Source organism: Gadus chalcogrammus, chromosome 4, assembly GCF_026213295.1.
Source record: "Gadus chalcogrammus isolate NIFS_2021 chromosome 4, NIFS_Gcha_1.0, whole genome shotgun sequence".
In the NCBI taxonomy this organism is placed as follows: domain Eukaryota; kingdom Metazoa; phylum Chordata; class Actinopteri; order Gadiformes; family Gadidae; genus Gadus; species Gadus chalcogrammus.
In genome coordinates, this window is record NC_079415.1 from 6,377,672 (window position 1) to 6,391,494 (window position 13,823).

At 45.9% G+C, this 13,823-nt stretch overlaps 2 protein-coding genes across 3 annotated transcripts; both read left to right on the forward strand.

Annotated features, from left to right (window-relative positions):
* The first annotated feature begins 1,148 nt into the window (after nucleotides 1–1,148).
* Nucleotides 1,149–5,682, forward strand: LOC130381473 (tetraspanin-8-like). Its single transcript, XM_056589087.1, has 9 exons — nucleotides 1,149–1,304; nucleotides 3,282–3,335; nucleotides 3,487–3,609; nucleotides 3,865–3,939; nucleotides 4,032–4,115; nucleotides 4,352–4,450; nucleotides 4,554–4,586; nucleotides 4,739–4,822; nucleotides 4,973–5,682. Exons 1-9 carry the CDS (start codon nucleotides 1,245–1,247, stop codon nucleotides 5,090–5,092), a joined length of 732 nt encoding a protein of 243 aa, XP_056445062.1. The 5' UTR covers nucleotides 1,149–1,244; the 3' UTR covers nucleotides 5,093–5,682.
* Nucleotides 5,683–7,945: 2,263 nt separating this feature from the next.
* On the forward strand, nucleotides 7,946–12,535 carry LOC130381612 (CD63 antigen-like). 2 transcript variants are annotated; one of them, XM_056589287.1, is made up of 9 exons: nucleotides 7,946–8,085; nucleotides 10,342–10,389; nucleotides 10,580–10,702; nucleotides 11,050–11,124; nucleotides 11,214–11,297; nucleotides 11,591–11,689; nucleotides 11,793–11,825; nucleotides 11,971–12,054; nucleotides 12,174–12,535. In XM_056589287.1, exons 1-9 carry the CDS (start codon nucleotides 8,026–8,028, stop codon nucleotides 12,240–12,242), a joined length of 675 nt encoding a protein of 224 aa, XP_056445262.1. In that variant the 5' UTR covers nucleotides 7,946–8,025; the 3' UTR covers nucleotides 12,243–12,535. The 2 variants fall into 2 exon arrangements, with proteins under 2 accessions (XP_056445262.1, XP_056445263.1); XM_056589288.1 differs by lacking the exon at nucleotides 11,591–11,689.
* Nucleotides 12,536–13,823: the final 1,288 nt, after the last annotated feature.

Consider the following 13,823-nt stretch of genomic DNA (forward strand, 5'->3'; position numbering starts at 1 on the left):
AATAAAATACTTTAAGCAGGGAAAGTTATCTCCTACATTCACCATTCATAAAATTCCCCCTGCGCGCTCGCGCTCTGCCCTGTCTTTGTTACGAAGCGCGAAGCTGCCCCCGCATCTCTGCACGTTAATTGGCGGGCCGAGCCCCTCCTTCTCGCGCGTGTGTGTGTGCGCGCGCGTGTGCGTGTGTGTGTGTGCGTCCAGTCCTCCCATATTAATGTGTAAACCACATAACAAGTAGTCAACAGAAGACAATGTTTTAATCCCACTTTATATCTCCTTGTTACTTTTAGATGAGAGGCCAGCCTTTCAGACTGGGTGTCAGGCTAGGGAATACAAAAACAGGCATCCATGGTTAGAGTGGAGGGAAAAAAAGTTAGGTAAATGTCAGCCAACATACAGTTGGTATACACAATTGAAATTCATAATGTTAATCACTATGCAAATGAGAGTATAGCTAATTCATGGTCATTTTTAAGGTGCAGTAATTTCACACTTGTACACAATTCAATCACTGTATGGTATGTTAGGTAACAACAGTAAGAGCTCAAATTAGAGCAATTGAAAGAGTGGAACATTAGTCTCCAGTCATCTCCTTCTCATGCACTGGTTAGCCATGGTTGTAAACAGTTCATTAAATTATTTTGAGTAGATTTTGTCCTTGTTTAGCATGTGCTATTGCTACTATAGATATACAAAGGACAACTTGTCATTTTTGTGTTCTATTTGTTCATACTGTAATTAAAACTGATAAACCTACTCAGCTTTCCATGATTGTTGATAATCGTTATACTCTTAAATCAGCTGGTTGTAGACCCCTCCGTTGGTGAGTGTGGTGCGACACCCCATGAGCGCCACACACGTACACGTACCGGTGGGACGGGTTTGTACGAGGCTGGGAGGGAATCATCACAGTATACCCACTACAATAAAATAGACTACACCACTGCACACAACCATGAAACAACACAAAACACCTTTACCCTCAACACACACACACACACACACACACACACACACACACACACACACACACACACACACACACACACACACACACACACACACACACACACACACTCGTCACAAACACACACCTCCTCACAAACACACTCCTCCTCCTCACCCACACTCCTCCTCACACACACCTCCTCCTCACAATCTCCTCCTCACACACTCCTCAAATACTCCTCTTCACACACTCCTCCTCACACACTCCTCTCTGGCAGCTGGATCTCCTCGTCACCATGGGTAAAATCAACGGCTGTCTGAAGTGCGTCTTCGTCCTGCTCAACGCCGCGTTCGGGGTAAGAGCTCCGGTCCTCCCGCTCATTCACTCTTCATCCAATGGAACCGATGTTTGGGTTTGGTGGCTTTCTTTATTTACATCAGTTTACTACAAAGGGGTATAATAGTGTCACTAGCACTAGTGATACAAATCTCAGTGTAGTGACACTAATAACAGTGTAGTGATACTATTAATATTAATGCTAGTTTAGTGACACTAATAAGATTTAAATATTGTAGTGATACTAAGAGTGTAGCGATACTAATAAGAGTGATAATAGTGTCACCAGCGCTAGTGACACTATTATGACACGATAAAATTGATAAACATGCGTGACATGTGTTGTGCCTTGTTCCTGTTATATGTTAACAATGTGCTGCTGAACAGGGACCTGCGGGAAATCAGTTTAATACTGTGTCAGGCCCGGATTAATTTGTATCTTGGTTACCTCTAATACTTTCCCGTACAATAAGAAAATAAATAAATAATAGTGTAGTGATACTAATAATATTGATAATTGTTAAGGGACAGGACAAGGGGACCCAAACCCTGGACCAGGGAGGCAGAGACGGAGTGAAAGGAAGTAGGATTTATTGGGACAAGGGGTAGACGACAGGCTGGGGCTAGGCAAGCGGTAGTCAGGCAGGCGAGGGTTCGGTAACAGAGTGTCAATCATTCAGGCAAGCACTCGGCGACAGGCAGGCGGGTAGTCAGGCAGGCAAGGACTCGGCGACAGGCGGGTAGTCAGGCAGGCAGGGGTTCGGCGACAGGTAGGCTGAGTGATGGACGTAGAGAACTAGGGAAGAGGGAAGAGGGTTACGAGGAGAAAAGGGAAAATTAACTGATCTTGGTGAGCTCTGTTAGGACCGATACGAACTGATTGGAGATCCCCGGCTGAAGTAGGGAATGGAGATTGCAGATGGCAGACAGGTGCGTCGGGAGAATGAGGACCAGTGGCGTCAAGTGGCCACTAAACGGGGCAGCTGGACCGTGTAGCAGGACGCGGCGCAACAATGATAGTGTAGTGATACTACTAAGAGGTATACTAGTGTCAGCAGCTAGTGATACTTATAATAGTGTAGTGATACTTATAAGAGTGATAATAGTGTAGTGATACTAATAAGAGGGAAAATAATGTAGTGATCCTAATAATTATAATAGTGTCACCAGCGCTAGTGTTACCAATAAGAGTGATCATAGTGTAGTTATACTAATAAGAGTGATAATGCTGTCGCCAGCGCTAGTAATACTAATAAGAGAGATAAAAGGAAGGAAGACCTGGTTTATGTTATCTAGTCTGAAGGTTTATCTGGACCAGAGGAGAACTGATCCACTGAACCGACGTCCTCACTGTTCCGTTTTCACATTCTGTTTTTACATTCCGTTTTCACACTGTTCTTATTCTGTTTTCACAGTGCATTGTTCACACTTTGTAGGAACAATGCATTAAAAAATACTATTTTGAGATAAGTCAGACAATAACCTTTAAATTAGGTAAATGTCCTTTCAAACTAATTACGTATGTATAGACGGATGTATGCATCCGATTTATTTTTTTGGCCTAATCAGTTGTAAAAAATAAAATGATTAAATTGTTTTCGTTTTTGCCTTCCACAATTAAAATCGGAACAATTTCTAACAGATACCTCAAGCTAGGGTGAAAATGTTCCATACCTTGTTGTTTTGTCTGCCTCTTGTGGTCAAAGATGAACTTGTTTGGTCTTTTTGATCTTTATGAATGAATGGAACCATTGCTGAGTGCTTCCTCCCTCTGGTGGTGAAACGTGGTGTTGTAGTCAGACAACAGAAAGGGTCAGCTTCAATCTTGGCTCAGCTGAGTGCTAATCTGTGCATTCAATGTATTTCTTTGCTTCAATTATACATACTCTTTTGTTTTGTCCGAAGCTTTTTTAAATGCCTTGTCTTTCCTGGCAGCAGTGTTTTATTTGTAATATAGTGGCTAAGACTTTGGAGAATAACATCTCATTCCGTTTAGATCCTTGGAGTTTTGATGATTATTGGACTTAAGGCCCAAGCACTTGAACCGCAGGTAACCCCATCTCATGACCTCTACATGACCTCCACATAAACCTCAACATGACCTCCACATAAACCTCCGCTTGAGCTAATCTCATGACCTCATCACATGACCTCGTCACTTGACCTCGGCCCCTGACCTCGCCTGTCCCTGATGTCCTCAGCTGTCAAACGAGATGGGCCCCGGATCCCTGGCTGGGCTGTGGGTATTCTCCTTTGGGATGCTAATGGTTTCCATACTCGGGCTGACGGCCGCCGGGACCGAGAAGGCATCACTGCTCAAAGGGGTAGGGCAGGCAGACAGACAAACACACAGACAGACAGACAAACAGAAACACACAGACACACAGAGACAGACAGACACACAGACAGACAGACAGACAGACAGACAGACAGACAGACAGACAGACAGACAGACAGACAGACAGACAGACAGACAGACAGACAGACAGACAGACAGACAGACAGACAGACAGACAGACAGACAGACAGACAGACAGACAGACAGACAGACAGAAAGGTGTTGACTACTGTGTCTCCAGTTTGCAGGTCTGATGGGGGCCATAATGATCATCATGATGATCTTAGGGATCGTCATGGCTTCCTACAGAAATCAGGTCTCTTTCTCTGTCTCTCTCTCTATCTCTATCTCTCTTTGATGTATCATTGTGATAAAGAAAGTAAACGTGCGCTCTCTCTTTCTCTCCAGTTAAAGAACATCACCCCTGACTCTATGAGACCGATGATGGCAGATGACACAGTACAAGAAGGTCTCGACAACGTCCAAGGGCAGGTAAGTTGCAACCGTTACCTTGACAACCTTTTGTTACCCTGACAACCTGCTGTTACCCTGACAGCGCACTGTTACCCTGACAACGTCTTGTTACCCTGACAACGTGCTGTTAACCTGACAACATGCTGTTACCCTGACAATGCACTGTTACCCTGACAATGCGCTGTTACCCTGACAATGTCTTGTTACCCTGACAACGCGCTGTTACCCTGACAACGCGCTGTGTCTCCCTCCAGCTCCAGTGCTGTGGCCTTATGAGCTATGAGGACTGGGGGAACAGTATCCCTTTATCCTGTGAGTGTTTAGAAGACAACGTGTGCACAGACCGCCCAGGGGTAGATATATCTATACGTCTGTCTATCTATCTATCCATCACATTAGCACATCAGCTGACTATGTCTGATACATAACGCTGTTTGCTATATCATGTGTTTGCAGCACTTGGAAGGTCCAGCTAAAATCTACTCCAGGGTAATGGATGATCAGTAATCAATCTTTTTATTCAATATTTCAGTAAACCAATCAATGCTGCTGATCAGTACCTAACCCGTGTGTGTTTGTGCGTGCGTGCGTGCGTGCGTGCGTGCGTGCATGTGTGCGTGTGTTTGTGTGCGTGTCTCCAGCCGTGCTTCCCCATCTTGTCCGACCTGCTGGTTCATGCCTTGACGGTCTCCATGGGTGTCTCCTTTGGCTTCGCTGTCACCGCTGTGAGTTCTCAGACACATCAGCACCCTAATGCTCAGCACACACACACACACACACAATAACGTGTCTGTGTAATGTGTGTGTGTTTGTGTATGTGTGTGTGTGTGTGTGTGTGTGTGTGTGTGTGTGTGTGTGTGTGTGTGTGTGTGTAGCTCCTCTGCGTGGGGGCGAGCCTCCTGATGATTGGTCAGGTGAGGCGTCACGACGGCGGGCGCGGAGGACAGGCCATCGCCATGACGACTCCTGGGTACAAGCTGACCCCTGGCATCTGACCTCTGAACTCACGCCTCATTTCTGCTTCTGGAAATGAGTCCTGCGCTATGATGTCAATAGTGACATCATCAGGAGGCTGAGACTGTGTCACTGGTGTTCCCATTAAAGAAAACAATACATTTGTTCCTCACCATTAAGGGTTCCATGTGTTCATTCTCCTGTTACAATGTACCTCGTTTCAGTGACTCCTCCCCTCCATTCCTGTTAGAGGACAGGTGGACTCCTCCCTTCTATGCATATTTAATTAGCTGTTGACTCCTCCCCTCCATTGCAGTTAGAGTACAGGTTGTCTCCTCCCTTCTATGCATATGTAATCAGCTGTTGACTCCTCCCCTCCATTGCATTTAGAGGACGGGTTGTCTCCTCCCTTCTATACATATATAATTTGCTTTTGACTCCTCCCCTCTATGCATATATAATTAGCTTTTTACTCCTCCCCTCTATGCATGCATAAGTAGCTGTTGACTCCTCCCCCCTATGCATATGTAATTAGCTGACGAAGGTCCTTACTGCTGGGAGGTTTCTGACTCGTGACGCTCCAGACCGACGCTCCTCTGACCTCAGACAGCAGAACCTCCTCACCCATCAGACCGAGGCCCCGTGTTGCTGCCTCATGGTTCTAACATGGAGCACTTCAGGCAGGGGCTTCTTTGAAGGACTGTTTTTTCCTCGCATGATCCTTCACGGGCCCTGAGCCTGCTGAGGAGTAGGAGGAAGCTGTGTCTCAGTAGGCCACTCCCCTTCTCAGTAGGCCACTCCCTTTCTCAGCCGGCCGCTCCCCTTCTCAGTAGGCCGCGCCCCTTCTCAGTAGGCCACTCCCCTTATCAGTAGGCCACTGCCCTTCTCATTAGGCCACTCATCAGTGTTACGTTAATGCTACTAGTATAGTAGTAGTATTAAGGTGATAAACTAGTATAGCAGTAGTATTAAGGTGACATAGTAATATTAGTATAGCAGTAGGATTAACTTAATATAGTACTAGTATAGCAGTAGTATTAAGGTAGTATTCTACTAGTATAGCAGTAGTATCATTGTAGTATAGTACTTCTAGTACAGCAGTATTAAGGTAGTATAGTACTATTATAGCAGTAGCATTAAGGAGTTAGTAAAGTAGTTCTAGTATAGCAGTAGCATTAAGGTAGTATACTCCTAGTATGGCAGTAGTATTAAGGTGGTATAGTTGTTCTTGTACAGCAGCAGTAGTAGTTAAGTAATAAAACAGAGAAGCTAGGCACGGTGCTGAGTGTTTGATTCCCCAGAGAGAGACAGCGTATCGATAATAAAACTCATTTACTAGGTCAATAATGGCTTCTCTCTGTCCCATTCAAAGGCATCTTCCACTTGTTCAACACAGAGAGGTGTTGTCGTGTGTGTCTGCTGGTGTTGAAGTGTCTGTATGTGTGTTTATATCCCAGATTGTATGTGTAAGGTTTAGTGTCCTTATTTGTTTGTGCGTCGGCCTCCGTGTGTGTCTGTGTCAGTGGTTCAATAGAGGGCGCTATATTCCCTTGAATATATCTGCCAACTATGAATCAACTTTTATAAATACAAAATAAATCAACAAGAAACATAGCATTCATCCTCTTTTAATTGTGTGATAGACCGTGGGGGTTATCAGCGTTGTATCCTTCCCCGGATTGTCGGGAAGACTTGCATTAAGTTGTTGACCTGGTTATTTTTGTTCTGGTCTGGTATAGTATGATCGATCGTTTTGTTAACGGTTTGTTAAACATTATGCAGACATCCACTGATCCGGATACTTACATGAACTCAATCCATGATGTGTTGTTGAGTTTGTTAATACTCTCATGGTCGGCCATGTTGTTAAGGTCGTTGATACTGTAATGGACAGCCATGTTGTTGAGGTTGTTGGTACTCTCATGGTCGGTCATGTTGTTGAGGTCGTTGGTTCTCTCATGGTCAGCCATGGTGTTGACGTCGTCGCTTTGACGGTCTCCGACCTCTGAAGAGCCCCACCCCACTGAAGGCCTCCACCCCTCTGAAGACCCCCACCCTGCCAGGCCTTCTTCCTATGTGGTTGAACGAGGTGTTCTGCTGTGATGCACATCATGTTCCATTGTAACCCCATTGTACCTCGGACACGTTTTCAACTGAATTACATCAAGGATGTGGTAAAAGTGGTTTATAATGTACCTGCAACCCGGAAAAACACAATCTTAACCGGGTTAATGAACACACAAAGAACATTTCAACAGGAAATCAGAATTATTTCTAACGGGAAACCCGGCCACAGAGCTGAAGGCCTCCACCCTCTGAAGACCTCCACCTCTCTGAAGGCCTCCGACCTCTGAAGGCCTCCACCCTCTAAAGGCCCCCACCCCTCTGAATGCCTCCACCCTCTGAATGCCTCCACTCACTGAATGCCTCCACCCTCTTAATGCCCCCGACCCCTCTGAAGGCCTCCACCCTCCCAGGCCCCCTGCTCTTGAACCCTCTGCAGGCGTCCTGCTCTCTCTCTGCACGGCGTCTGCCTCCACTGTGGTTGAATGAGGGGTTATGCTCTGATGCTGTAGTCATGTGACCCCATTTGTACCTCGGAAAATGTTTTTCTATCAACGTCACATAGTTGACCCATCCTTACCCTAACCACACAACCATGAAACAACACAATACACCTTTACCCTACACACACACACACACACACACACACACACACACACACACACACACACACACACACACACACACACACACACACACACACACACACACACACACACACACACACACACACACACACACACTCGTCACAAACACACACCTCCTCACAAACACACTCCTCCTCCTCACCCACACTCCTCCTCACACACACCTCCTCCTCATAATCTCCTCCTCACACACTCCTCAAATACTCCTCTTCACACACTCCTCCTCACACACTCCCCTCAGGCAGCTGGATCTCCTCGTCACCATGGGTAAAATCAACGGCTGTCTGAAGTGCGTCTTCTTCCTGCTCAACGCCGTGTTCGGGGTAAGAGCTCCGGTCCTCCCGCTCATTCACTCTTCATCCAATGGAACCGATGTTTGGGTTTGGTGGCTTTCTTTATTTACATCAGTTTACTACAAAGGGGTATAATAGTGTCACTAGCACTAGTGATACACATCTCAGTGTAGTGACACTAATAACAGTGTAGTGATACTATTAATATTAATGCAAGTTTAGTGATACTAATAAGATTTAAATATTGTAGTGATACTAAGAGTGTAGCGATACTAATAAGAGTGATAATAGTGTCACCAGCGCTAGTGACACTAATAAGTGATAATATTGATAAACATGTGTGACATGTGATGTGCCTTGTTCCTGTTGTATGTTAACAATGTGCTGCTGAACAGGGACCTGCGGGAAATCAGTTTAATACTGAGTCAGGCCCGGATTAATTTGTATCTTGGTTACCTCTAATACTTTCCTGTACAATAAGAAAATAAACTAGAACTGCAAGCAGTTATCCAGGGGTCCAAGCGATGTGCATTTCGCCGGCACAACGCGAAGCGTGTATTCAAAACGCTACCGTGAACCTGTGGATATAAAGGTTTTGACTGTGAGAGGTTCGGTGTGGGAGTTATAGCCCCACACGCGTTTTCCTTGGTATAGCGCCACCTAGGGACCGGCAGGTCTGGATTTTGTCGTCTGCTTAGTCCAAACAGATCTGGATCTAGTCATGCAATTGGCGTGTCTGCACCATTTACGGTTTGGGCTGTGGTCCCACTTTTAGGGAGGTAAGTATAGGAATAAAAAAAAAAACACTACAAAAACAATAGGGATCCAACCTGTTGGCTTGGACCCCTAATAAATAATAGTGCAGTGATACTAATAATATTGATAATTGTTAAGGGACAGGACAAGGGGACCCAAACCCTGGACACAGGGAGGCAGAGACGGAGTGAAAGGAAGTAGGATTTATTGGGACATCGGGTAGACGACAAGCAGGGGCTAGGCAAGCGGTAGTCAGGCAGGCGAGGGTTCGGTAACAGGGAGTCAATCATGTAGGCAAGCACTCGGCGACAGGCAGGCAGGCAGTCAGGCAGACAAGGACTCGGCGACAGGCGGGTAGTCAGGCAGGCAGGGGTTCGGCGACAGGTAGGCAGAGTGACAGACGTAGAGAACTAGGGAAGAGGGTTACGAGGAGAACAGGGAAAATGAACTGATCTTGGTGAGTGCTGTTAGGACCGATACGAACTGGCGCCGGCTGATTGGAGATCCCCGGCTGAAGTAGGGAATGGAGATTGCAGATGGCAGACAGGTGTGTCGGGAGAATGAGGACCAGGGGCGTCAAGTGGCCACTAAACGGGGCAGCTGGACCGTGTAGCAGGACGCGGCGCAACAATGATAGTGTAGTGATACTACTAAGAGGTGTACTAGTGTCAGCAGCTAGTGATACTTATAATAGTGTAGTGATACTTATAAGAGTGATAATAGTGTAGTGATACTAATAAGAGTGATAATGCTGTCGCCAGCGCTAGTAATACTCATAAGAGAGATAAAAGGAAGGAAGACCTGGTTTATGTTATCTAGTCTGAAGGTTTATCTGGACCAGAGGAGAACTGATCCACTGAACCGACGTCCTCACTGTTCTTGTTCAGTTTTCACATTCTGTTTTTACATTCCGTTTTCACACTGTTCTTGTTCTGTTTTCACAGTGCATTGTTCACACTTTGTGCGAACAATGCACTATAAAATACTGTTTTGAGATAAGTCAGACAATAACCTTTAAATTAGGTAAATGTCCTGTCAAACTAATTACGTATGTATAGAAGGATGCATACATCCGTTTTATTTTTTGGGCTTAATCAGTTGAATATATGAAAAATAAATGATTAAATTGTTTTCGTTTTTGCCTTCTAAAATTAAAATCGGAACAATTTCTAACAGATACCTCAAGCTAGTGTGAAAATGTTTCATACCTTGTTGTTTTGTCTACCTTTTGTGGTGAAAGATGAACTTGTTTGGTCTTTTTGATCTTTATGAATGAATGGAACCAGTGCTGGGTGTTTTCTCCCTCTGGTGGTGAAACTTGATGTTGTAGTGAGACAACAGAAAGGGTCAGCTTCAATCATGGCTCAACTGACTGCTAATATGTGCATTCAATGTATTTCTTTGCTTCAATCATACATACTCTTTTGTTTTGTCTGACGCTTTTTTAAATGCCTTGTCTTTCCTGGCAGCAGTGTTTTATTTGTAATATAGTGGCTATGACTTTGGTGAATAACATCTCATTCCGTTTAGATCTTTGGAGTTTCGATGATTATTGGACTTGTGAAGGCCCCCCCGCAGGTAACCCCATCTCATGACCTCTACATGACCTCCACATAAACCTCAACATGACCTCTACATAAACCTCCGCTTGAGCTAATCTCATGACCTCATTTCATGACCTCATCACATGACCTCATCACATGACCTCATCACATGACCTCGTCCCCTGACCTCGTCCCCTGACCTCCCCTGTCCCTGATGTCCCCAGCTGTCAAGACAGATGGGCCCCGGATCCTGGGCTGGGATGTGGGTATTCTCCGTTGGGATGCTGCTGGTTTCCATCCTCGGGCAGACGGCCGAAAGGACCGAGAAGACAGCACTGCTCAAAGGGGTAGGACAGACAGACAGACAGACAGACAGACAGACAGACAGACAGACAGGAAGGCAGGAAGACAGACAGACAAACACACAGACACACAAACAGAAACACACAGACACACACAGACAGACAGACAGACAGACAGACAGACAGACAGACAGACAGACAGACAGACAGACAGACAGACAGACAGACAGACAGACAGACAGACAGACAGACAGACAGACAGACAGACAGACAGACAGACAGACAGACAGGCAGACACACAGACAGACAGTCAGACGGGTAGACACACAGACAGTCAGACAGACAGACAGAGAGACAAACAGACAGAAGGGTGTTGACTACTGTGTCTCCAGTTTGCAGGTCTGATGGGGGCCATAATGATCATCATGATGATCTTAGGGATCGTCATGGCTTCCTACAGAAACCAGGTCTCTTTCTCTGTCTCTCTCTCTCTCTTCCTCTCTTTGATGTATCATTGTGATGAAGAAGTAAACGTGCGCTCTCTCTTTCTCTCCAGTTAAAGAACATCACCCCTGACTCTATGAGACCGATGATGGCAGATGACAAGGTACAAGAAGTTCTCGTCAACGTCCAAGGGCAGGTAAGTTGCGACCGTTACCTTGACAATCTTTTGTTCTCCTGACAACCTGCTGTTACCCTGACAGCGCACTGTTACCCTGACAACGTCTTGTTACCCTGACAACGTGCTGTTACCCAGACAACAGACTGTAACCCTGACAACGCACTGTTACCTTGACAACGTGCTGTTACCCTGACAACGTCTTGTTACCCTGACAACGTTGTGTTACCCTGACAACACGCTGTTACCCTGACAATGTCTTGTTACCCTGACAACGCGCTGTTACCCTGACAACGCGCTGTGCCTCCCTCCAGTTCCAGTGCTGTGGCATTATGAGCTATGAGGACTGGGGGAACAGGATCCCTTTATCCTGTGAGTGTTTAGAAGACAACGTGTGCACAGACCGCCCAGGGGTAGATTTATCTATACGTCTGTCTATCTATCTATCCATCACATTAGCACATCAGCTGAATATGGCTGATACATAACGCTGTTTGCTATATCATGTGTTTGCAGCACTTGGAAGGTCCAGCTAAAATCTACTCGAGGGTAATGGATGATCAGTAATCAATCTTTTTATTCAATATATCAGTAAACTAATCAATGCTGCTGATCAGTACCTAACCCATGTGTGTTTTTTGCGTGCGAGCGTGCGTGCGTGCATGTGTGCGTGTGTTTGTGTGCGTGTCTCCAGCCGTGCTTCCCCATCGTGTCCGACCTGCTGGTTCCTGCCTTGACGGTCTCCATGGGTGTCTTCTTTGGCTTCGCTGTCACCGCTGTGAGTTCTCAGACCCTTCAGCCCCCTAATGCTCTGCACACACACACACACACACACACACAATAACGTGTGTGTGTGTGTGTGTGTGTGTGTGTGTGTGTGTGTGTGTGTGTGTGTAGCACTTCTGCCTGGGGGCGAGCCTCCTGATGATTGGTCAGGTGAGGCATCACGACGGCGGGCGCGGATGACAGGCCATCGCCCTGACGACTAATGGGTACAAGCTGAGCCATGGCTTCTGACCTCTGACCTCACTCCTCATTTCTGCTTCTAAATGAGTCGTGGCCTATGAAGTCAATAGTGACATCACCAGGAGACTGAGAGTGTTTCACTGGTGTTCCCATTAAAGAAAACAAAAAAAATTGTTCCTCAATGTTAAGTGTTCCATGTGTTCATTCTCCTGTTACAATGTACCTTGTTTCAGTGACTCCTCCCCTCCATTCCTGTAAGAGGACAGGTGGACTCCTCCCTTCTATGTATATATAATTAGCTTTTTACTCCTCCCCTCTATGCATGCATAAGTAGCTGTTGACTCCTCCCCCCTATGCATATGTAATTAGCTGATGAAGGTCCTTACTGCTGGGAGGTTTTTGACTCGTGACGCTTCAGACCGACGCTCCTCTGACCTCAGACAGCAGACCTCCCACGTCAGACCGAGGCCCCGTGTCGCTGCCTCATGGTTCTAACATGGAGCACTTCAGGCAGGGGCTCCTTTGAAGGACTGTTTGGCCTCGCATGATTCTTCACGGGCCCTGAGCCTGCTGAGGGGTAGGAGGAAGTTGTGTCTCAGTAGGCCACTCCCCTTCTCAGTAGGCCACGCCCCATCTGATTAGGCTACTCCCCTTCTCAGCCGGCCACTCCCCTCCTCAGTAGACCACTCCCCTCCTCAGTAGGCCACTCAATAGTGTTAAGGTAGTACTAGTATAGAAGTAGTATTAAGATAGTAAAGTCGTTCTAGTGTAGCAGCAGTATAAATGTAGTATAGTATTATTATGGCAGTAGTATTAAGAAGGCAGTATATTAGTTCTAGTATAGCAGTAGTATTAAGGTAGTACACTACTAGTATAGCAGTAGCATTAAGGTAGTATACTACTAGTATAGCAGTATTAAGGTAGTATACTACTAGTATAGCAGTAGTATTAAGGTAGTACACTGTATAGCAGTAGCATTAAGGTAGTATACTCTTAGTATAGCAGTAGTATTAAGGTGGTATAGTTGTTCTTGTACAGCAGCAGTAGTAGTTAAGTAATAAACCAGATAAGCTAGGCACGGTGCTGAGTGTTTGATTCCCCAGAGGGCGAGACACCGTATCGATACTAAAACTCAATTACTAGGTCAATAATGGCCTCTTTCTTTCCAATTCAAATGCATCTTCCACTCTTTCAACACAGACGGGTTTCATAGAGAGGTCTTCTTCAGAATTGATTTTGGTTTCTCAGAGAAGTGTGTGTGTGTGTGTGTGTGTGTGTCTGTGTGTGTCTGTGTGTGTGTGTTGTGTGTGTGTGTGTGTGTGTGTGTTTGTGTGTGTGTGTGTGTGTGTGTGTGTGTGTGTGTGTGTGTGTGTGTGTGTGTGTGTGTGTGTGTGTGATGTGTGTGTGTGTGTGTGTGTGTGTGTGTGTGTGTGTGTGTGTGTGTGTGTGTGTGTGTGATTCGTGAGAATGTGTGTACACGTGTGTGTGTGTGTGTGTGTGTGTGTGTGTGTGTGTGTGTGTGTGTGTGTGTGTGTGTGTGTGTGTGTGTGTGTGTGTGTGTGTGTGTGTGTGTGTGTGTGT